Source organism: Oryx dammah, unplaced genomic scaffold (assembly GCF_014754425.2).
Source record: "Oryx dammah isolate SB20612 unplaced genomic scaffold, SCBI_Odam_1.1 HiC_scaffold_9, whole genome shotgun sequence".
In the NCBI taxonomy this organism is placed as follows: Eukaryota; Metazoa; Chordata; class Mammalia; order Artiodactyla; family Bovidae; genus Oryx; species Oryx dammah.
This window is the reverse complement of record NW_024070193.1, coordinates 48851730-48873474: the sequence shown is the minus strand read 5'-3', so window position 1 is coordinate 48873474 and position 21745 is coordinate 48851730. Positions and strand designations below refer to the sequence as shown.

Genomic DNA, 21745 nt, shown 5'->3' with positions numbered 1-21745 from the left:
CTGAGATGCCCTGCCTGACACTGACCACATGTGCCTCCCCACGTGTCTTCATGATGGTCACTTCTTGTGGCTGCACAATATTCGCTCCGGTTGCTGTGTGCTGATTTAATTAAGCATCCCTGCTCTGCTGGATGGTCAGACCGCTGGTGTGAGTGCAGCACGGTCTTTGACACATCACTCACCTGCTTTTCATATGGCTTGTTCCAGATAATAGAGTTACCAGCAACGTGTGAGTAAATGGGCCCAGGCCATCAAAACCTTACCACCATTGGCTATCTGTTTTTATTTTTATCATTTCTGCTCATTTATTAGATCCACAACTGGGCCTTGTTGTTTAAACATTTCATTAATTTGATTACTGTTGAATGTCAACCTTTGCTTCCTCGAGATAAGTGTGTTATCTGTTTAAATCCTTTGTTCCGCTACCGATTTTGGCTTTCAGTATGAAAAACAGACTCTGTACAGTGATGGTTAAGAGTTCATATTCTAGACCCACACAGACCCGATGTATCTCCAGCCCTGCAACAGGAGCTGTGTCACGTGGGCACAGGGGTTTGCAGAAGCACTGAGGCCAGGAAAGGCATTCCCAGCCGAGGGGCTTCCTAGGAAGCTGTCACAGAGTTTGATGGCCCAGGGACATTCAGGGGTCAGTGGCACATCCTGTGTGTCTGGCTTCATCTAATAGGGCTGCTGGGAGTGTTACAGGTTCATTTTGGGCTTTTCAGAGTACAGTGTTTGGAGTGAAGGCAGGTGGTCCAAAGCCTCATATTCAGAGCTTCTCCCTGGAAATAAAACCCAAATCCATCAAGTGCTGGGGAGAGACAGGGAAACAGGTGGGGAGGCCAGGAGCCCTACAGCCGGCTGCTCTGGTTTTGAACCCCAGAAACCTCCCTGCATACTCGTATGGACTCTGAGTCTTGATTCTCATCGGAAAATGGGGTGATGGTATGGGCAACTGCACATCGTGAAGGCCACAGGTGAGCTGTGTCAGGGGCTCACAGAAACAAGGCACTCAGCTGATGTGGGCTATTAGGAACCAACTGTGAACAGGGGAAGGACATCCTCCCATCTCTGGAGGATGAGACCAGGGTTTCTCCTGCCCAGTTCTTAGCCATCAGCCCTTGCCAGCCCCCCGCCTTGATTTCTCACTGCTAGAGGAACCACTGCCAGTTCTATCCAGGTTGCAGCAGGAAAAAGAGCTTCCAAAGGCACGTTTCTTTCAGAGAGTAGCGGATGTAATTCTCTGGGCAAATCGATCCTTTGCAAATAGAGTCGGGACTGATGGAACATCTCAAAAAGTGACTTAAGTCCTTTTTCTAAGAGCAAGAGATGTTTGAATTCTCAGCAGCCACATCTGCTTTTGAACCCTGCACGGTCTGTGCCGTGGCCTCTCCCCACCCCCACACCTCCCATTTTATTCCAACAGAGGAAAATTGTGTTTGTTGACGACTTGTTCAGGGTGGGAAAGGAATGTAATGTATGCATAGACTGCCCAGAATTTCCTGTTAGACACTCATTCCAAACCACGGCCCTGGGATGCATTCCAGAGATTGCAGCCCAATTCTGGAAGAGAAGAAATGGTACATTCATTTAAAAGCCGACCCTTGAGAGGAACTCCCCCTCTTTCCTTAAAAATGTGTGTTTAGCTTTTTCCGTGGTAATGTGGTTGTAAATCCAGTCGTATGGCCTCTTCAGGGTTGTAATGTGCTCTGACATCCACAGGGGCAGAGAAATAGCCTTACTTTGGGAAACTCTGGTGTCCAGTTTTGCAGCTCTGATAACATTGGTGTCTGCATATTTTTAATATTCTGCTGTAAATAATGTGGATGACACGAATCTACTGCGTACTACCTTTCTCGGTTCTGCTTGAGACATAGAAGAAACTGGTTCTGAGGGCAGGTTTCGGTGCTTTGACACCTTAGCCATAGACTTTGTGTGTTAAGTCAGTTTTCTCCTAGAAATTCTGTTACACTGGGTCTTTGGCAGTCTGGACCCAGTGCCAGCACTCAGGCTGTCTTGGCCCCGTAGAAATGAAAGGTGAACCTTGACCTCTGTAGCTGCCAAGGTGCAGTTTCTTCTTTTGGGGAGACACTTGAATGATTGGGGATGAATTCACAGGCATTGGAGAAGGGAATGGCAACCCACTCCAGTGTTTTTGCCTAGAGAATCCCAGGGACAGAGGAGCCTGGTGGGCTGCCATCTCTGGGGTTGCACAGAGTCGAACACAACTGAAGTGACTTAGCAGCAGCAGCAGCAGCAGCAAACATTCCACCCACATGTCAGCTACTTTCGTTTTGACCCTGAATCACTCTTTTGATCATATAGAGATGGGGGTGGCGGGGCGACTCTGGGAGTTATAGACCAGATCAGAGACAAGGATGGTTGGTGGGATGCTCACAGAGGATGGTATACAAAGCCCTGATCCTGGGTAGACTCTAGAGATTCTGGTTCTGCAGCCAGGGGTTCGGGATGGTTCCTAAGCCTCTCTGCGTCTGGAATTGAAACCAGGTCAGAACGTAAGAACTGTCAAAGGGCAGTGGTGGTGCGCCGTGGGCAACTACCACAGTACCTAGGAAACGCTGGCTTTGGGGTCTGGATACAGAAGGGAGCCAGTCAGGTCAGGAAGTAGAACAGGATGATCAGAAGAAACATCCTTTTCGGCCTCTTATGCCCACCAGTTGTGGGTTCAGTGGTGCATTCTGCCTCTCGTCCCAGTGATAGACCAAACCCCACCATCAGCCTCAGTGGACTTTCCCCATGGCATTCCATGTTTTTAACTACAACACTTTATTTCTGATCATATTTCACGTAAGACTTCCTCAAAAAGGCCTGAATTCTAGGGCTTATTTTAAGTTTCACATGTGGACCTGGTTCTTACTTGTTTACTTTCTAGCATCATTATTATTATGCAAAGAAACCTTCACTAGATAGGAGATAGAGTTCTAAAGAGCTTCTTCACATTCTAAGTTTAGAATTCACATAACCAAAAACAAAATGGGTCTGCCTACGTGTTTTCTCCTAAAGCCAGGCTGTCTTTGTGAGTACTGTCGTCTGGGTACAAGCTAACTTCTGTTCATAGTGCAACAATGCACTGGGCTTAGACCGAAAGTTTTTGTTGCTGTATCTTAAGGCACTGGTAGACTTTCTCTCATATACAAACATATCCTGTTTTCACTGCGTCCGTGCAACAATCCTGGGAGGGTAGGTATACCCATGTTACTGGTGTGGGTTAGGTAGATGAATTCACTCTGACAGACAAAATGCAGGGCTGAGACTTGAACCCAAATGTCCCTCTAAAGCCCATTTTCTTTCCATGTAACTTGTATTTAGAGTTAATTTTTAAATAAGTTCCCTTCTAGGTGCTTTACACAGGAAGAGTCCACATCTGTGATTTTTAAATATCCTGGAAGTCTTTTATATAGATGGATAGCCTACATTAGCCATAATCTGAAATTTAAATGCAGTAGTTCCAATTACGGAAGTCAAAGCCATGACGTGTGTGGTACAAATCTGATCACATCACTCTCCGTGTTCATCGAATCAAATCCAGACTCATCACCGTGGTTTACAAGGGCCTTGCTGACCTCACCTCTGTCTCATACTGCTCACCACATTGATTTCTTAGATTTCATGCTCCTCTCACTTCAGGGCCTTGACACTGCTGTTTCCCTACTTCCCTGCCCCCTCCAACAATTTTATGAAGCTGTTAGCCCAGTTCTCAGACTTCTTTCTCCTAAGAAATCACTCCTACCCTCCCTGCCCCAAATCTAGACCATGAGCCCTTCTCCAGGCCCCAGCCACGCCCTGGGCTACCCCACTGTAACAACAGTCAATGTTCTGTATCAGAATTGCTTATTCCCATGTCTCTCCTCCTGGGCGTGCATATCATGAGGTTAGGACGGTGCCTGTGTGATTCATCAGTGTCTCTACATTGCCATGCCTAGGAGCCCACATCTTCAGGGGATAATCCTTTCCATTCCAAATAACATAAACCCAATCCATACTGGCTTAAAAGAAAAAGAGAATGTTTTCTTTCATGTAGCTTACAATGCCAGAAAGTTCTGGTGTATTGAAACCAGGTCCACAGATGATGTTGTCTGAGGTCTGTCCCTCTCCACAGCTCAGTTACTTTCTCCCCAGTGTTGGCTCATGTGATCAGGTAGGTGCTTCTCACTTGGTGGCCAAGATGGCCCTAGTGGCTCCAGGCTCACATCCTGCCAGTTTCGCAAACCAGCAAAGAAAGAACCTCTCCTTGAGCAGCTGTAGCCTTGAGTCCCCGGGCTCACGTTCCTGGGCCAGCTTGGGTCGCATGCCCACCCCTAAGCCCATCACATAGCTCTGACCTGCCGGGCCGTGGCGATGCACTGAGAGTTGGCTGGGGGGAGAGTGGTGGAACTTTAACCAGAAGGACAGATGGTGGATCCTGACAAGCAAAAGTGTTGCGTTTCTACTACAGGCCCTGTCGGCAGCTGGTGCTTTGAAGATACTGGTTCTTGCTGCTGGGCCAGCACTCTGCCCAGAGGGATTGGGGAGGTATTTTGGATGATCCCTGTCTTACCCTGAGGACTGAAGACTCAAAGAAGGCAGCCATCTCTGCTCCCATGTCAGCTGGCCCATCTGTAGGCACTCTCAAAGCCCCTTGTCTGCTCTGCTGGAGGGTGGAAGCTCCCCAGCCCTTGGCGGAGAAAGAGAAAGGTGTGTCTGAGTGGGAAGCAGGGTATTCATCTTCTCGGCTACGGTGACATCAAGTCCGGCGGTGAAGAGGGAAGCGTTCGCTCTCAAAATGTGTCCCGGAAAACAGAGCCCCATGCCTGTTTGTCCTCAAGGTCACACACTCCCCCCATCGTCAGAGGGCACTGGACATGTGAGTGAGGCCTGTACCCAACATCTCCAGCTCTTTACAATCTTTCTCAGGATTTCTCAGAGAAGCATTTCCTACCCAGGGCTGCTCAGAGAAATGGAGACATCTTAGGATCACCCCATCTGGCCCTGCCAGGGATCTCTCAGTCCTACCCTATGGGAGTCCATTTTCAGGGGCCAGACACCTGTATGGAGAGAAGGACGGCTGCTGGGAGCAACCATGAGCACGTCTTCCTTAGCAGAACTAAGGGAGAAAGCGGGGCAGTCCTTCTGACAGACCAGCACGCCAGGGCCTGAGGAAGACCATCCTTCTGACAGACCAGCACGCCAGGGCCTGAGGAAGACCATCCTTCTGACAGACCAGCACACCCAGGGCCTGAGGGAGATGGCAGAATAGAATGGCCCGGGAGGGGAGCCTGCAGGAGAGACGTGTTGGGTCTGTTGGCCTCCTCACCTGGGAGGGTGCGCCTTTTGATGCACAGTGAGGGGCAAGGAGCTCCCGGGTGAGAAGCAAACGGGCAGGCGCAGAGCCCAGCAGAGGAGAGCTGAGCCAGTGGATGCTCTGACACCTCATCTGGAAAGCACTGTTCCTTTCCTAAGGGAAAGCAGGTGAACAGCCCCCAACAACATTCATCTGGACACTTCACCCTTCCTTTTCTTCCTTTTTCTTTTCTCATCTCTGCCTCTCCAGTTGAGTAAACTCACTTCTGAGATTTTTCTAGTTTTGCATTTCTAAATTACAGTGTAAGTGACCAAGATCTGTCATAGTAAGTTGGGCCTCCTAATTGTCAGGTGCCAGGGAACAAATGTGTACCCACGGAATCCAGCCTGTGATCCAAGGTTTACCTGCAGAACCCCCACTCCTGTATGAAGCAAAAGCTTTTAGGAGACTCATGGTAATAATAAGAGCTAACATTTATGAAACGCTTACCCTGTGATAGGCATCATTCCGAGTGCTTGGTAAGAACTCATTTAACTCTCACAATAAGCCTAAGTCATATAACTTGGGTCCCATACATACATTTGCTAGTCGAGGCAGTACTTAGGAAGCTGACTGCAGAGGCCACACTTAGGACCACCAAACCATCTCCTCACTTGTCGGGCTACATCTCAGTGGGTCCTGTCAGTAGTTATTATGGGACTCAGAATCGGCAGCAGTGAAACAAGCTTCACAGCTGTCATAGTGGTCCAGAGACAGAAGGTGAGGGCCCCAGCTGGGATATGACAGAGCCAGGGTGTTGTTGCGGACAGGTTTAAGAGCTGCTAAGAATATCAATGGACAGGAGTTTGGGTGAACTCCGGGAGTTGGTGATGGACAAGGAGGCCTGGCATGCTGCAATTCATGGGGTCGCAAAGAGTTGGACACGACTGAGCAGCTGAACTGAACTGAAGAATATCAAAACCAGTGACTTAATGAGAGAGAGAAGCATAGATGTTTATACCAGGAGATTGGTGCTCCAGCTGAAGAGGGGACCTTCTGGGTGAGGGGCTCATAGGAGGCATCCAGAGATGACATCTGTCTGGCGGGCAGGTGGATAAAGTGGCCTGGAAGTTGGGAGAGAGGAATGGGCTGAAGATGTAGCCTAGACATACACATGTTTATTGGGTAACTCAGTGGCAGAGGAATAAACACCTTCCACTGGAACAGGCTTCTTCCAAGAGGTGGGCTTTGAACCAGCCCCTGAAGAACAGGGATGTTCTTAGAAGTGGGGAATGAGGAAAAGAGGGGCAGGAGGTAGGGTGTGAGTGTGGTGAAGAGTCTGCCTGAGAGAAGCCAGAAGTCAGGTGCGGACAGGTGCAGGCATGGAGAGGAGCAGGAAGATGGTCCAGGGAAAAGCAACAGAAAGCTTTGGAATGATTTTTGATGATGTTTGCCTCCTAAACTGATAAAACATGGGTATCTTTATGAAATGTTTGAGACTGATGTTTGAAGTTCCTATCCCTTTACTCCAAAATATTCTTAAACTCAGTGTAACCAGGAAGTATGTGTATTAAACTGTCTTTTTTTAATATCTTACTGTTAACAATTCTGATACAGACCATCTTCTGGCTCCCTGGGCCACCATGAGACCTCTCCTGTTATCAGTAGGGACATTCAAAGGGGCGAGTGAAGACAGGTGGTGAGAGGCCGAGTCTTGACTAAGCAAAGAGAAGGAGCAGGGCCGCCTGTGTGTCCAGGGACGGTGAGAGGCCAGGTGGGCTGCCAGGTGAGGAAGGCAGTGGAAGCGCTCTGCTGGGGCAGGCCACGGACTTGGTGCCTTCTTTTCACACGGCCTCATCTGGCGTGGTAGGTGTGTTCCATGCTGGCGATGTCGCCGTCTGGGGTTGAGCGTGGGCCGCCACAGCCAGGCCATTTACCTCCTGCAGGGCTTACGGTGCTGCCCTCTCCTGCTTTTCCCTTCAAACCTCCCAGAATGGAAAGCAGAGGAATAAGTCTAAAGGGTTAAGTTTAGGAATAGGATGTGGTTTCTCCTGAGCTTTACAAAGTTGCTGAAAGAAAGCTTAACAAGACGATTTTCTTTCTAATACGTTAGAGTAAAATATAATAACCATCAAGCATTTAGAAAATACAGAAGGAAGAGATGTAAATACTCATATCTAACAATTTCCATTAACATTGATATATATATTTTGCCAGGCTTTTCTCTATTGTAATCTCTTCGTTTGTTTTGCACAATTATGATCAAGTCATATACACAGTAATCTCGCTTTTTCAACCTGATGTTATAAACATTTTTCCATGGCAACATAGATTTTGATTTCATACATCAACTGTGAAACCCTTTTAGCAGACGCTTATGAGTAAATCAAGGGCCGCTGGATTGTAGCCAGTGGAGAGGCGGCCACTGGGGTGGAAGGCAGCAGGGTCAGGAGACCCACCCAGCCCTACCTTGACCTTTTCAGGGAAGCGAGGATCACGGGCGGGGTGATGCTCATACTGGTCCTCAGGAAAACCATCCATTTCCCCCACTAGCCTGCTTTTGAGAGTACCAGCCCAGCCCAAGAGTGATTAGACGATTCAGAACCCCCAGTTTCCAGGTGGTTCCTGCAGGCCCTGACGTTGACCTTATTTAGCAGGAAGATGCCCGGACCCTCCCACAGCTCTAGACGTGAGACCACTTGAGCTGCTTCACCTCTTCCTATACCGATCAGGGAGCAGAGTGAGCTGCCGTTTCCCCATCGGGGGCAATGGTTTACCAAGTGACCCGAGCAAATAGTAACCCCGCAGTCCTGTTCGTGGCTGCCAAACAGGCAAGTAATCATATGGTGAAAGTTATACGTAGCTCATGATCTCCAGAGTCAGGAATTTTTTTAATATATAGGTTAGCTTGTTAGTTTGTTAGTTATGGGGAAGATTTATGTGATCTGTTGATGAAAACAGGATCCAGGAAAGCGGGTTTTACAGAGCTATTTACTGCCCAGCCTGGGTGTTAACAGCTCATTGTCTCCAAGATAGGAACAAACAGCTTGTTTATTTGTAGAGAAATGTACTATCAACAGAGAAGAGACAGTTTTTTCTTCCTCTGACTAAGTTATTTGAGTGAGCCATAAAAACTAAAACACCCATGGTAACAACAAAACAGCTTAAGCAATCATTTATATTAAATATGAGTTTATGGCCATGCTTTTCTCCCCATTTGGCATGTTCCCTCTGTCTTAATCTGACCCGAGCTGTTTCAGGATTGTCTTCGGTGTGGTGCATGGGGAAAGCACGTGCTCTGGAAACAGGCCCACTTGTGTTTGAGTCCCAGCACAAGCACTTCCCAGCTGCATTTTCTCGGCAGTGAGGTAGAGGCGGTCACCTGTCTCCTTGGGTGGCTGGGAGGGTGGTCTGAGATGAGAATTGTGACGTGCTCGGCCCAGCGGGCCAGCCCTGGGGATAGTGGTCACTGTTGCTGCCACCTCTGCTGCGCGGGAGGTCCCTGTGCCTGGTGGTCCCCGTGGCCTGGTCTGGTCGGGCCAGGCGTATGGAGCCTGAAATGAGAAAATGGATGCCCTTTTCCATGGGGTCGCAAAGAGTCGGACACGACTGAGCGACTTCACTTCACTTCACTTCACTTTGACATACACCTAAGGGTTCATAAGGGAAAAAAAATAGCCAGGTGTTCCGAAGATTCATGGTTCTCAAGTTCATCTTGAGTGAATGAAAGTCTTCTTTTTTCCCCGGCCACACCTTGTGGCTTGCAGAATCTTGGTTCCCGGACCAGGGATTGAAACCAGGTGCCTGCAATGAAAGCTCCCAAGTCCTGACCCCTGGACCACCAGGGGATTCCCAGTGAGGATCTTAAGTTCACACTTCCTAGGCCATTTGCCCAACCCCTGGCTAGAAACCATCCAGGCCTGTCGAGCTGCTGGCAAAACAGCCTTTCTGTCGTTTTTCAGAATTTCCACCTGAATGCATTTGGTTTACTGCTGGCAGAAGGGTGCCTGTAGACTTCCAGCAAAGATTTTGTGCTATCTTGAGAGGGTGGGTACTATACAAATCCCTCTGGTGTACAAAGAGGAATCATGCCAGAATCCCTTTGTGGGAGTGATGAACACTCAGTTACAATAGCGCGTGTGCTAAACAATTTCCTGCGGTGGTGATTTCCCACCAACCCCCAGCATGGGCCCTGTGCTGGTAGCCTGTGTGCAGCGCTGCTGCCCCACCCAGATGTGGCATGTGGTGGGACTGCATTCCCAGGCAAAACGCTCCTGCACCTCCAGGTTGTCAGCGTCCCCCCCGGAGGCGTGTTTCTCATCAGCACTAATTTTTGCCTTTTATTTCTGACTTGTGGCGGCTTGTCTTGTGAGCCCTGGATAACAGAAAGGACCCATCCCTCCCTCTGGAGCCTCAGTCCATTGCAGGCCAGGGACTGAGTGGGTGGCACAGTGTTGCCCTGGGTCTCATGAAGATGGGCTCTGTCCTGGCCAACCCTCGCATTCTGTGCCATCTCTCCTGCAGTTTCTGTTTTAAGTGTGGCGAAAGCGTCCACCCCTAGGCTCTCTAGGTCCAGGCTCTTATCAGTTTCTTGGCAAGTGGCAGAATTTAAGAAGAGGACTGCTTCGTGCCCTCGCACATGTTATTTCTTTACCCATGAAGTTAGTCTTTCTGTGGTGAGCAGGGAGCATCCAGGAACCCAGTTTCCAAGTGAGTCTTTCTTCACACTTCACAGAGAACTGCTTCTCAGCGAGGATCAGGTCTGATTTGTGCCTGCAAGGATCTGTGTTTTGAAGTAGAGCTTGTGCGAAGGTTGAAGGACTTTATCTGCTGGGCTCAGGAATGCAGATGGCACCTGACCCCAGGGATGGGTCGGCTAATGAGCACACAGCCCCCACTGGGCCAAGGTCAGGGGAATTCTTTCCAGCCAGCAGGACTGGACTTCATCAGCCATCCGGCCCTCTAGGAGTCACACAGCAGTCTCTCAGAGGGGCGTCCTGGTACCTTTCGTCTTCCAGTTGTGACTTGGTCTCGGGTATCATCGAATTACAGTTGACCACACTGTGCCCTGTCTCTCTTTCGCAGCCTCCCAGTGCAACGTTAGTCTGAAGAAGCAGAGGAGCCGCAGCATCCTCAGCTCCTTCTTCTGCTGCTTCCGTGATTACAATGTCGAGGCCCCGCCAGGCAGCAGCCCCGGCGTGCTTCCGCCACTGGTGGAGGAGAACGGTGGGCTCCAGAAGGTCAGTGCAAATGCTCAACTGCTGCCACGGGGTCTCTGTCCCATCCTTGACGAATATCCTTAGGAAGACTCTCTGACAGTACGTGTACAGCCATTAATTTAAAGATTTCAAATTGCCAAAAAAGTTCATCATTTTGTTACAGGATATGTCAGTCATTCCCATTTCACAACGAAAGAACATATTTGATGGGAGTTAGAAGAGTCACTTCACATTTTTATCACATTCTGTTGTGGGAGGTTGAACATATGAAATAGAGAGTTAAAGAACCAGGAACAGACAAAGAAATGGAAAGTCCAGAGGAGAAACAGAAACTTGGAAAAAAGCAGATAATAAATACAAGTGGATTTAACTACCTTGTTTAGTCATAAACATTTGTTATATATTCTTTTATACATATCAAATAAAACATTTTATGTCAGATCATCACAATAGGTAAAAACAAGTTCTACCCACATGCTGTCTAACAGACATCATATTCAAAACCAAATGATTCAGAACAGTTCAAGGTAAGAGAATGAGCAAAAAAAAAAAAATTACAGAAGTATAAGCCAAAAGGAAGCAGGGATAACAATAGTAATCTCATGTCACATCAGGAAAAAAAGGAATATGTAAATCACACTGGCTCTTAAAGTTTTCACTCAGAAGTAACAAGACTCATTTCAGTTTACTTTTTATTGGCCAAAGCAATTCCCATGATTATACTTAACTTCAAAGAGCATGAAAGAATAATCCTACCATGTGCCCAGAAAGAGAGCTGGAATTATTTGGTAAACAATGCTAAAGTCTTACAGCAGCAGGTGGCTACTAGTTTCTGACGCAGCATCCAACATAAAGTAATATAAAAAGTAGAAAATAAAAAGATGGGCAAAGTGTACAAAGCAAATCAAATAAATAGAAAGCAAAAGTGGCAATGTTAAAATCAAACAGAATTCAAGGCCAAAAGCATTAAACAAGAGAAAGAGGGACATTTTATGTTACAGCATCTAATACATGACATATATAGTAGCCATAAACCTTTACATACCAATCAACAGTACAGCCAGATACATAGTAGAATATCATTTGAGCATCATAAAAAGCTGACTTCTAAAAATAAACAGCCAACAACATAGGAACATCATTGGCAGTTCTGGCTAATATATGTAATAAGATTTAAAAAATGAAACGATTGATATAAATATGGAAAAGATAGGAAGCCAATTTTATTTGCAGATGGCATGATTATTTGCATTGAAAACCCAAAATACTACCAAAAAATGAAAGTTCACTAAAAGCTTTTGGTATGGTGGCTTTTATTTATTGAGAAATGTGCTGTGTTTCTGAATAGGAAGACTTAAAATTGACATAGAAGAAAAGCTATCTAAGAATAGCTGAGGAATTTTTGGAAAAATGTAATGAAAGATAAGTTGCCTCAAGAGATATTAAACCTTACCCTCTGTTGATGTGGAAAAATATGTCAGTAGAATTTGTATAATGAAATTTGCTTGTATTCTGATATCTCCCCTCAGTGTACTTTCCTTAAACTATCAACTTGTACAGTTTGAAAATCATTGCTGTAGAGAGTTCCTGTTAATGAAGGGAACATAGTTTGTATCCTAGGCCTGTAGAGGATTAAAAAAAAAAGGAGAAGAATTAGCCCAACTGGGCCAGCGCCCTTGAAGTTGGACCTGCCCCGGCCTGGGTCAGGTCGCAGAAGTGACAGACCTCTGCTGGCCCAGTGACAATGGCCATGTTTCATGACAAGGTGGAGATTGAGGACTTCCAATATGACAAGGACTCCAGGACGTGTTTCTACTCCTGCCCATGTGGGGGTAATTTCTGCATCGTCAAGGAAGGTTTGAAGAACAGGGAGGACATGGCAGCGTGGCCTAGCTGCTCTCTCCTTGTGAACGTGATTTATGCCAAAGATCAGTTCACGCCTGGAGAGACAGTCCCAGCCCCTTCTGCTGACAGAGAACTAGTTAAACGCTGAAGAAGACATGTTAGATTCCAAAGCCTGAACTTTGGGAAATGAGCCAAGCTGGAAAAACCAAATGCAAAGTCAATAGCTTCTTCATGGGTACAGTCATTTTGGAGAGAGAGAGGAGTCACTGCTGTCATAGTAAGTTTTGTTTAATGAATACCTGCCTAGATGAATGGCTTGAGAAGGTGATGTTGAAGAACCTTCCTCCTGGAAGGTTTCCTAGAACCCTTAGCTGTATCTACCAGAGAATAAAGGTCTTTAAAGGCATCTCCTGCAGCAGAGCTGGACTTACCTGGACCTAGTGTTTGTTCGTGGAAATGTCCTTCAGTTAACACTTGTCAGAGTGGCTTTTTAAAGCATTAACCCTGAATAGTGCCTCATTTGCATAATCCATGACCGTTCAGTGTGTGAGACCAGACCCTGTAGAAAGAGCGCATGTCAAAGTGGGGCAGCTCTGCCCTTTGCTCTTGCCTAATCAGGACACTGGAACGTAAAACCCAGGCTCAGTAGATGTGGAAGCCAGTTGCAGGCCTGTCTACCACTGCCTCCCAGAGCTCAGCCTGCTGGAGGAGGAGAGAACGATTCCGTGCACCCTGTGTATTTACTGTGTCCTCGAGAAAAGCTTCTGAGCAGTGGCCTGGTGTGACAGCCATTGCAACTGTCCTGATTACAGCCTGGACTGAAGACCAGTTGCCCCAAAATGAAAGTATGAATGTGCCTGCAGCCCCTGGCCAGAGGTGAGGAGGAGTTGGCACTCTGAAGACTCCAATGGCAGAGACCATGGAGGACGACTGAGGGTGAGGCAGAGTGAATGCCATTGCTAGATGCTTACTCATCCATGCACGCCCCATGTTCATACACACACGTAAACCTCTAGGGTCATTTTGAAGCTCAGATACCTGTCCAAGGTAGCAGCTTTGGTCGTGGTCTGTGTTTCCTCAAGCCTTTCCAAAGTAACCATTTAGTGGTGTTACCTCTCACCTCACTGATGCGTTCACTTAGTCTAAAGACGCACTTGTGTTCGGGGACTGTTTGCCATCTCCCCACTAGCACTTTGGTTCTCAACTGGAGATGACTGTTTCTCCTAGTAAACGTTTGACAGTGTCTGCTGAAATTGTGGGGCTTCCCTGGTGGGTCAGTGGTAAAGAATCCACCTGCCAGTATAGGAGATAGCAGGTTCAATCCCTGAGTCAGGAAGATCCCCAGGAGGAGGACATGGCAATTCACTCCAGTATTCTTGCCTGGAGAATCCCCATGGACACAGGAGCCTGCTGGGCGACCATCCATGTGATCACAAAGTGTCAGACGCAACTTCAAGACTGAGCACGCACACGCACATGCTCAGAGACATTTCTGTCGACACTCCAGGGTTTCTACTAGCATCTAGTGCCTGGAGCCAGGGATACTGCTGAGCACCCTGCAGAGCACAGGGCAGCCCCGAATGTCAGTAGTGCAGGGTTGAGAGGGTCCACAGTGACCCAATGGGCTTGTGAGCCTCTGGTTAAAATCTGTCCCACCAATCTCCAGATGTTAGGAACCATAGTATTTAAAAGCTTCTGAATTGCACTTCTCTGTATAAGTTCTTGAAAACTGAGACTTTGATTGCACTGTTATGTTGGAGAATAGCACACCTCTGCCTTTAATGATGACAGAGGCAGTATGAATCCTTAAAACAAGCCCCCAGTGTCCTGAGGAAGGAAAGAGTCGTCAAGAGTATGTCAGGAGGAAACAAGAGCAACTGTCACATTGCAGAGGTGATGACGAGGGGCTGGAGACAATCCAGAAGTTGCTAAATGGTTCTTGGAGCAGAGATCAGAAAAGTACCAGCCATCTGCCACTGTGTCAGTCAGGTTTGACTTCTCATGAGACCCCTGTCCCCAGTGACCCCCCCCGAATAAAGAAGGATAGAAGTGAAAGTGAAGTCACTCAGTCATGTCTGACCCTTTGCGACCCCCTGGACTATATAGCCTACCAGGCTCCTCCATCCATGGGATTTTCCAGGCAAGAGTACTGGAGTGGGGTGCCATTTCCTTCTCCAGAGGATCTTCCCGACCCAGGGATCAAACCTGGGTCTCCTGCATTGTAGGCAGACACTTTACCGTCTGAGCCACAGGGAAATCCATCCCATAATATATAAAATCCATCCCATAATTCTGGGAGATTTCTTTCCTCCTTTGCTGAAAGTTTTCTTGTTGCTCTGACTGAGCTTGAGTAATAGAAAAAAGCTCAAATTTATGGCCAGAGTCAGAGCAGGCGTTATTAATTGGCCCGGTGAGGGGACAAAGGAGGATACACTTTCACAACTCCTTCCATGTGGAAGACTGCAAACCATGTACCTCCTTATCAGGGACCATGATGCTGTGACTCATTGCTTCCCATCCCATCAGCTGAAAAAAAAGAAGAAACACAGAAACTGGAAACTCTCAGTGGAGATAAATTTCATTTTTTATTAGCTTTTCTCAATGATGCTAACATGAAGTGTTTCCATGGACCAAGTTTGGAGTGACTGGCATTCTGGGGATAAGGAATGGTTGAGGCCCTTTCTTGGGACCTGAATCTTCTGAACACTTCCTACCAATACAGGTTCTGTTCCCTTTCATGGGAAAGCTGTCCCCCTTGCCTGTGTCCTTGGAGGGTATTCCTTGCACCTTGCCTGTCCCGTCTGCCCAGTCCTCCCCTAGAAGAGGGCCAGAAGTGGCCAGGGGATCCTCAGAATCTGGTTAAACTGTCTCCATTTCCCTGTGTATCATATTGACTTGAGGCTTTAGTCTTTGGAGAACAACTTACTTACAAGAAGCAACAAGTGAGTTATTAGAGAGATTCATGGATCAAAGTAAAGTATGGGTTTTCCTTTTTCCTTTTCAATTAAGGATTAAATTCCTGGGAGTAAAGGAGGCGCTATTTAAATAAACAGGATGACTTATGAGCCTCAGGAACCTGGCCTGGTTTGTCAGGGGAAGGAGTGGCTGGGAGGCAGAGGGGAGCCCAGTAACTGAGGACTATTCTTGGGTTCCTCCTGCTCATTAAATCCCACCAAGGTGCAGAGAACAGGAGGTCATATGGCTGCAGTACTCAAGAGTGCTTTGAAGTTTCTTTTGAGAATATGATCTATTTCTCTTTAAACCTGACAATGATTTTGTTTTTTCTTTCTCCTTAGGGTGACCAGAGGCAGATCATTCCCATACCAAGTGTATGTATATTTATCCAATTTTATTTAAACACTCATAGAATCTTGTAGCTTTGGGCCTACTAATATAAAAGACTTTTTTAATATTTGGCTTATATTGAGCTTTTTAATCATGGTATAAAGAGCTCTGTTGTGTTTGGGGGGGCGGGGGAGTGAAGCTACATTTTATTTATTTATTTATTTTTTTTTTTTTTGGTTTCATTCACTTTTTTGAAGCTACATTTTAAACTGTTAGCAGGAAGTTCTGAGAACTTTCTCAAGAACAGCAAGGCAACCAGCATCTATTAACCAAACTCTGCCCTTTCTCTCTGAGAAGGGCCTCCTGAATAAGTTTAAGGCAGCACTTCCTTCTCCCCTGCACCCCATAGACTGGGAGACCATACTTTTGTCCCAAAGAGGTTCTTTGCAACAGGTTCTGTCTCAGTGCTACCAGGTTCCCAAGACCCCCCTCCCAGGGGAGCAGGCCATTTCTGATTGTTCAAGTGTCAGTAGCTTGGCTGTGGCTCCATCAGAAAAATCAGCCCAATCATATTCAGACCTTGCAGGACCACCCCTGCCCCATTCCCTGGTTCTGCCCTGACTCTCCCAGGCTGGCTGTACTGCAGCTCTGCTGCAGCTGGGTGTTCCCTTGAGCCACCAACTTCTGTCCTGGAGTTCGGGAGACTGACCAGAGTCTGAGCTCAGCACAGGCTGTCCCCCCCGCGCCTCCTCTTCCTTCTGCTCTGCCAGCTGAGCCCAGGTAGCCTGAGGCCAGCCAGCAGGAAGTATTGATCTTCGGTCAATGATCAACTCCCAAAAGAAACTTGCAATTGAGATGCCAGTACCAAACAAGATCTTTCAAACAGTCTGTGTCCTTAGAGAAGGACTGAGGTTTTTTTTTTCAGATGTCCTGAAATTGGTATCCTAATCCATAAAGATTCCGATTCAGATTGTCTGATTGAAGTCTGTTCATCTTGGGCTTTTTAATGTTATTTTCTGGGAGCATCCAAGAGATACTGATCTTACATTGAAAGAAATGATGGATTTCATTAGTACAAGTTGATTCCAAATTTGGTACTGGATATCACTTGTGAATTTTTTCCCTGAACTTTAACTCTGCATTGATTTGCAGATTGCATGAGTTTGTGGAGTGATTATGACTTTGCCAGCATGCCTAGGGTTTAGGCTTTGTTGGGAACTGACTTGGATCAAAAAGATGGATCAATCAGTATAGCTTCTAATCCAGTGTTTGAGTAGGGTACCCAGTGGGATTGCTACCAGGGGTCTCTTTTTAATCTTTATAACAAAGTAGTTTTGTGTATTTTTCCTGCAAGCATGTCTACATTCAACAGATGACAACAGGTGACATCTGTCCCCCTACCTCTGGTACTCTGATAGCTCTGTTTTTTTTCCAGAGTTAATTCACAGCTATCTATAAAGTTAAGTGCTGAATCAAAGTATTTGTCAGGGCAAACACTCTACTGAGACAAGTGACCCTTTCTCCACAAATCTCTTTCTAGAGTCCCAGAATAAAATAGCCAAAGGGAAAAGACGTCTTCTGTAATTTAGCTCAGTGTTAGGTCAGTAAACTGCAGACTGTTCCCTACATGTGAGACACTGGGTCAGGCTTTAAGAATCTGAAATACTTTGCAGGAAAACAAAGCCTACCCAAAGTAACTCACATCTTTGAATGATCACCTCCAGAAAAGCAGGTCCACTGATGGAGACCATGTGACCTCCGCTGGCTGTGTAGCAGGCAAGACTGAACCCAGGCCCATCTGGAGGCCAGCTTTGCCAGAGGATTCGAGCCTTGGGGTCCCCTGCAAAATCTGCACCTACTTGTCAAAGTTTCAGGTCACATAAACAGTAACACTGCCCTGTGGTCCAGAAAGGGTAGTGGTTAGTACTGAGAGCCCCTGAGAGCTTGAAGCACTGCCCCGCAGGATCAGAAGTACAGGTTTGTACTGAGCCTCCAAACCAAGTCCTCATACCCTGTAAAAACTTTGTCCAGCCTATGAAGACAAAGGTGCCCCCTGAGTCTGTAGGTGCCCAGAGGAGGTCCAGCTGGAGGCCCATCACTGCTGCTCACCTCACAAGTCCTCCTTTTGTTATTCACATGCTGTAGTTTACATGTGCAGGTTGAGTCTTTTGATTTTGTTTTTGTTTTTTACTAAGCTCGTTTTTTCATTATTCAATTTTTCATTAATAGCTTTTAATTTTTATTTATTTGTGCAGACTTCTCTCTACTTGCAGCAAGCAGTGCTGCTCTCTGTTTTCAGTGTGCGGGCTTCTCGTTGCTGTGGCTTCTCTTGTTTCAGAGCACGGGCGCTGGAACACAGGCTCAGTAGTTGCGGTAGACAGGGATAGTTGCTCCACGGCGTGTGGGATCATCCCAGATCAGGGATCAAACCCATGTCTCCTGCGTTGGCAAGCAGATTCTTTACCACTGAGCCCCTAAGGAAGCCCTCATTCATATTTTTTCATTATTCAAAGTCATGGTTTAAAAAAAAATACTGAAAAAAAAAATACTGAAAGATTAAAATAGAACAGAAAATCCCCCAACTTGATCTCACTCCTTAGAATACCCTTCTAGTATTTGTTATATATCCTTCCAAAAACTTTCTAAATCAACACAAGCATCTTTAAACAAGCAAGAGTATTACAAATTGTTTTTCGCTTTTAGCAGGATACCTTGAATGTCTTTCCAGATATTAGTCCTCAGTAAGCTGCCTCATTGTTTTACATGTGGTTGATGGCATTTACTTGGTTTCCACTTCTATGCTCTTAAAAATAAATATTCTTGTGCTTGTGTGTTTGTACACCTGAGTGATAGTATCTAGGTGATCGGTTCCTAGTTGTGGAAATGCTAGGTCAAAGGGTATACTGTATATTTTGGTAGATTAAAGCCAAATTATCCTCTAAAAACCTAATTTAAATTCCCACCAAGAGTCCATCCCCTTATCAAAAATGGTAGTTAGGAAATACTTTAATCTTTGCTGATCTAAAAGTAAAGAATGGTATTGATTTATTGCTTTGTTTTTTCCTGAATGAATATGAACATCTTTTCACAAGTTTATTGTACATATGTATTTCTCCTTCCCTATTCGTTTATACTGTTATCTTTTCAAATTTCAAGGAAATTAGCACTCTCCCCTAAATTTATGATATATCTTTCGGCCTTGTCCACAATCATTTTGGCCACAAAGAAGTTTAATTTTGTATAGGGAAATGTGTTCATCTTATCTTTTATGGCTTCTGAACTTTACATCATGCTTAGAAAGATCTCCCCACTCTATGACTGTGACCCACATCTTCTCCTAGTATTTTAACAATTTCATTATCACACTTAAATCTTTGATCCATCTGGGTTATGTTGATGTAGGGTGTGAAGTCAAAATTCACCCTTGTTTGCTTTTCCAGGTAACCCAGATCCAGCTTTATTTGCTTTTCCAAATGGCAAGTCAGTTGTCCCAGCATCATGTACTGAGTAACCCATCTTTTATACACCTATTGCAAGTGACATCTCTACCTGGACTTGGTTTTAAACGTACCACTTAGTAACATTTGTCTCCCAATTGGGAGCTGGGGCTTGAAGCCCTCTGTACATCTAATCAGAAGCCTCATGGTCTGTCTGGTACAAGTCAGGTACCGAAGGGTAAGGAAAAAGACAAGACAGAGGAACAGTTTGGGAAACAGTAAAGTTTGGTGGTAAGGCTGAACATGAGCACTCAGTGCTTTGGCCCCAGTGTAGACCTAACCCCGTAGTTCCACACTCTTGCTGGAATAACAGACAACCTGGTGCTCCTAGCACCAGTGAGACAGTGCAGCTGAGCCATAAACATGTTGAAAGACAAGAGGAGAAAGTTTTTTTCTAACAGTTATGTTTCTGTGCTGTTGGCTTACTAAGCCTTTTATAAACAGCAAGCCTTATGAAAAGCATCTAAGCAGAGCAGCTCCTCTCATTAGAGGTGGTGCCGAGTCCGCTTTGCCCACAGCCCTGAGACTCTGTCCTTAGCTCGGAGGCGTGGGGATGGTGGGGGACAGTGTGCAGACTCAGCGCCCAAAACCTCAAGTGCACAGACCGCCATCCGTGTCCCAAGAAGAGCACTGCATTTGTAAGGTTTGCGAGAGTGTGCTATGGGGTGCGTGCCTTAGATCAACTATTCCTGGCTACCAGTTCATGACCAAACAGGACTTTCACTTCCACTCCCAGAAAGATCACTGGTGTGAGTGCCCTCCCTAGACCTGCCCCCTCCCTCACCCCCCATGATTTCTTGCACCCATTCCCACCCCCTGGCCATGCCCACCCATGCTTTGGAACAAATCATCATGTTCAGAAAAAGCTCTTTTTTTATATACTTGGTGTTTCTCCTATTCTTCAGCTTTATGATGGCCTGAGAGAAAATTTGCCTCAGGACATTTTTTAGTTAATGATTCAAGCATCACCTGAGCAGATCACTGAAGTCACAAAACACTACTGCAATTATCTAGTGTCCTTGCATGTTCCAAGGACACAGCAGCTGTCCAGAAGAATTCTTACCCTCAGTCTGAAGAATTTGCATTAATCTAAAGCCGAGCTTTCTGGAAAGCTGCGTGCATTTAGGAACCAGGCTAAGGATTAACAAAACTCCACCCACTCTCCCCCCACCCCCCCACCGGCCCGCAGTGCATGGCCCCAGCCTGGCCTAGTTCTCTGCAGCACAAATGATAAATCAATAGCTTGCTTATTATGCCTCTCACCCCACTCACTCTTTTCTCTCTTAAAATAATATGGGAAGGCTTCTTCCTTACTGGTAACTCAAAGAATGCTTGTAAAGTGTGGGTTAAATCTGCAAAGAAAGTAATTTTTATTCTTAAGCTTGGAAAATAACTGAGCCACTTTTGGCAGATCTTTGATGTTTTCAGATATGCTCGGGATAGAAGTTCTAGATCTTTATTTTCCAGGCTGGCAATTACATAAAGTTAAAATGTTGTTTTAGTCTATAAATGCATATAAAAAGGTCTAGGTAGATACACACCAAACTAAAAAGGGGGGCACCTGGGGAAAGGAATGGGGGATATGGAAGAGGGAATACTTGCATTTTATATGTCTATATTCTTTACAATCAGAATGTGTTTTTATTACATAATTGTGAAACAGAAAATTTTTAAAACTTTTTTATTTTAGTTGCAAGTATGTTTTCTGCTATGGTCCACCCAACAGAATAACCCCAGTTCTCTATATCGCGGACATTTATTGGGCTCATTACACTATGCCTTTTTAAATCTCTTTTTGATAGAGAACGTCTTGCAGGTTTTGCAGGGTTTTTGTTTGTTTGTTTCTTTGCTTTTGGCCATGCCAGACAACATACAGGCTCTTAGTTACCTGACCGGGGATTGAACCCAGGCCCCAGCAGTGAAAGCACTGAGTCTTAACCACTGGACTTCCAAGAAATTCCCATGGTTTATTTTCATTTTTTAAAATATAAAACTCGCTTACTGGTTTGAAATGAAGGGCAAAGTCCTTTCCATGATCCTGGATCCCACACCCAGGGCCTAAGACACGTCTTTCCCAGAGCCACACCGTCAAGGATTCTGCCTGTGAACATTCGTTAGAGCCAGGGGAGTTGGGAGGCCATAAGGGCCTTTTCTCCTGGGTGATGTTGGAGAGAATGAAACACACACACTCACTGAGAGAGCCCCTGGCATTAGAAACGCTCCTGTCTCCACACAGGGCTCATCCTGCTCAACCCCACAAGCCCTCCAGCCAAGATAATCATTGCATTTGCAAATTTACCTAACCTGTTGACCACCTGTGTTACATTCACTATTGAACCAGCTTAAGTCCAAAATTAAATTCCTTGACTAATGTTCAACTTAAACCAAAAAGAGAGAAAGAAAGAGCCATTTGGAAGGAAATACTGCTAGATTTCTTTTTTTTCTTCTTGTTTTATTTGATAAGCTGATTTGTCCATTCTTCAGTGGTTCGGGGCAGATAGAGATTTTCTTGTTGATTTGTTTTGCATTAACTCCAGAACAGAGATTGACCTTCCTCCAGGACAGAAAATTAGCTAGTTAATATTGGGTAGTGAATATGCCACAGAGTAAACTGAAGT

General features: G+C 45.9%; 2 protein-coding genes across 2 annotated transcripts in view; both read left to right on the top strand.

The window, feature by feature from the left end:
• CTDSPL (CTD small phosphatase like) overlaps window positions 1–21745 on the top strand; it is a 124345-nt gene that overhangs the window by 83044 nt on the left and 19556 nt on the right. The window contains exons 2-3 of the mRNA XM_040246226.1: window positions 10367–10521; window positions 15642–15674. Coding sequence (XP_040102160.1) covers window positions 10367–10521; window positions 15642–15674 — 188 coding nt within the window. The remainder of the gene's footprint in view (window positions 1–10366; window positions 10522–15641; window positions 15675–21745) is intronic.
• LOC120867832 (DPH3 homolog) lies at window positions 10516–13579 on the top strand. The gene has a single exon (XM_040246227.1). It carries the CDS (start codon window positions 12245–12247, stop codon window positions 12491–12493), a length of 249 nt encoding a protein of 82 aa, XP_040102161.1. The 5' UTR covers window positions 10516–12244; the 3' UTR covers window positions 12494–13579.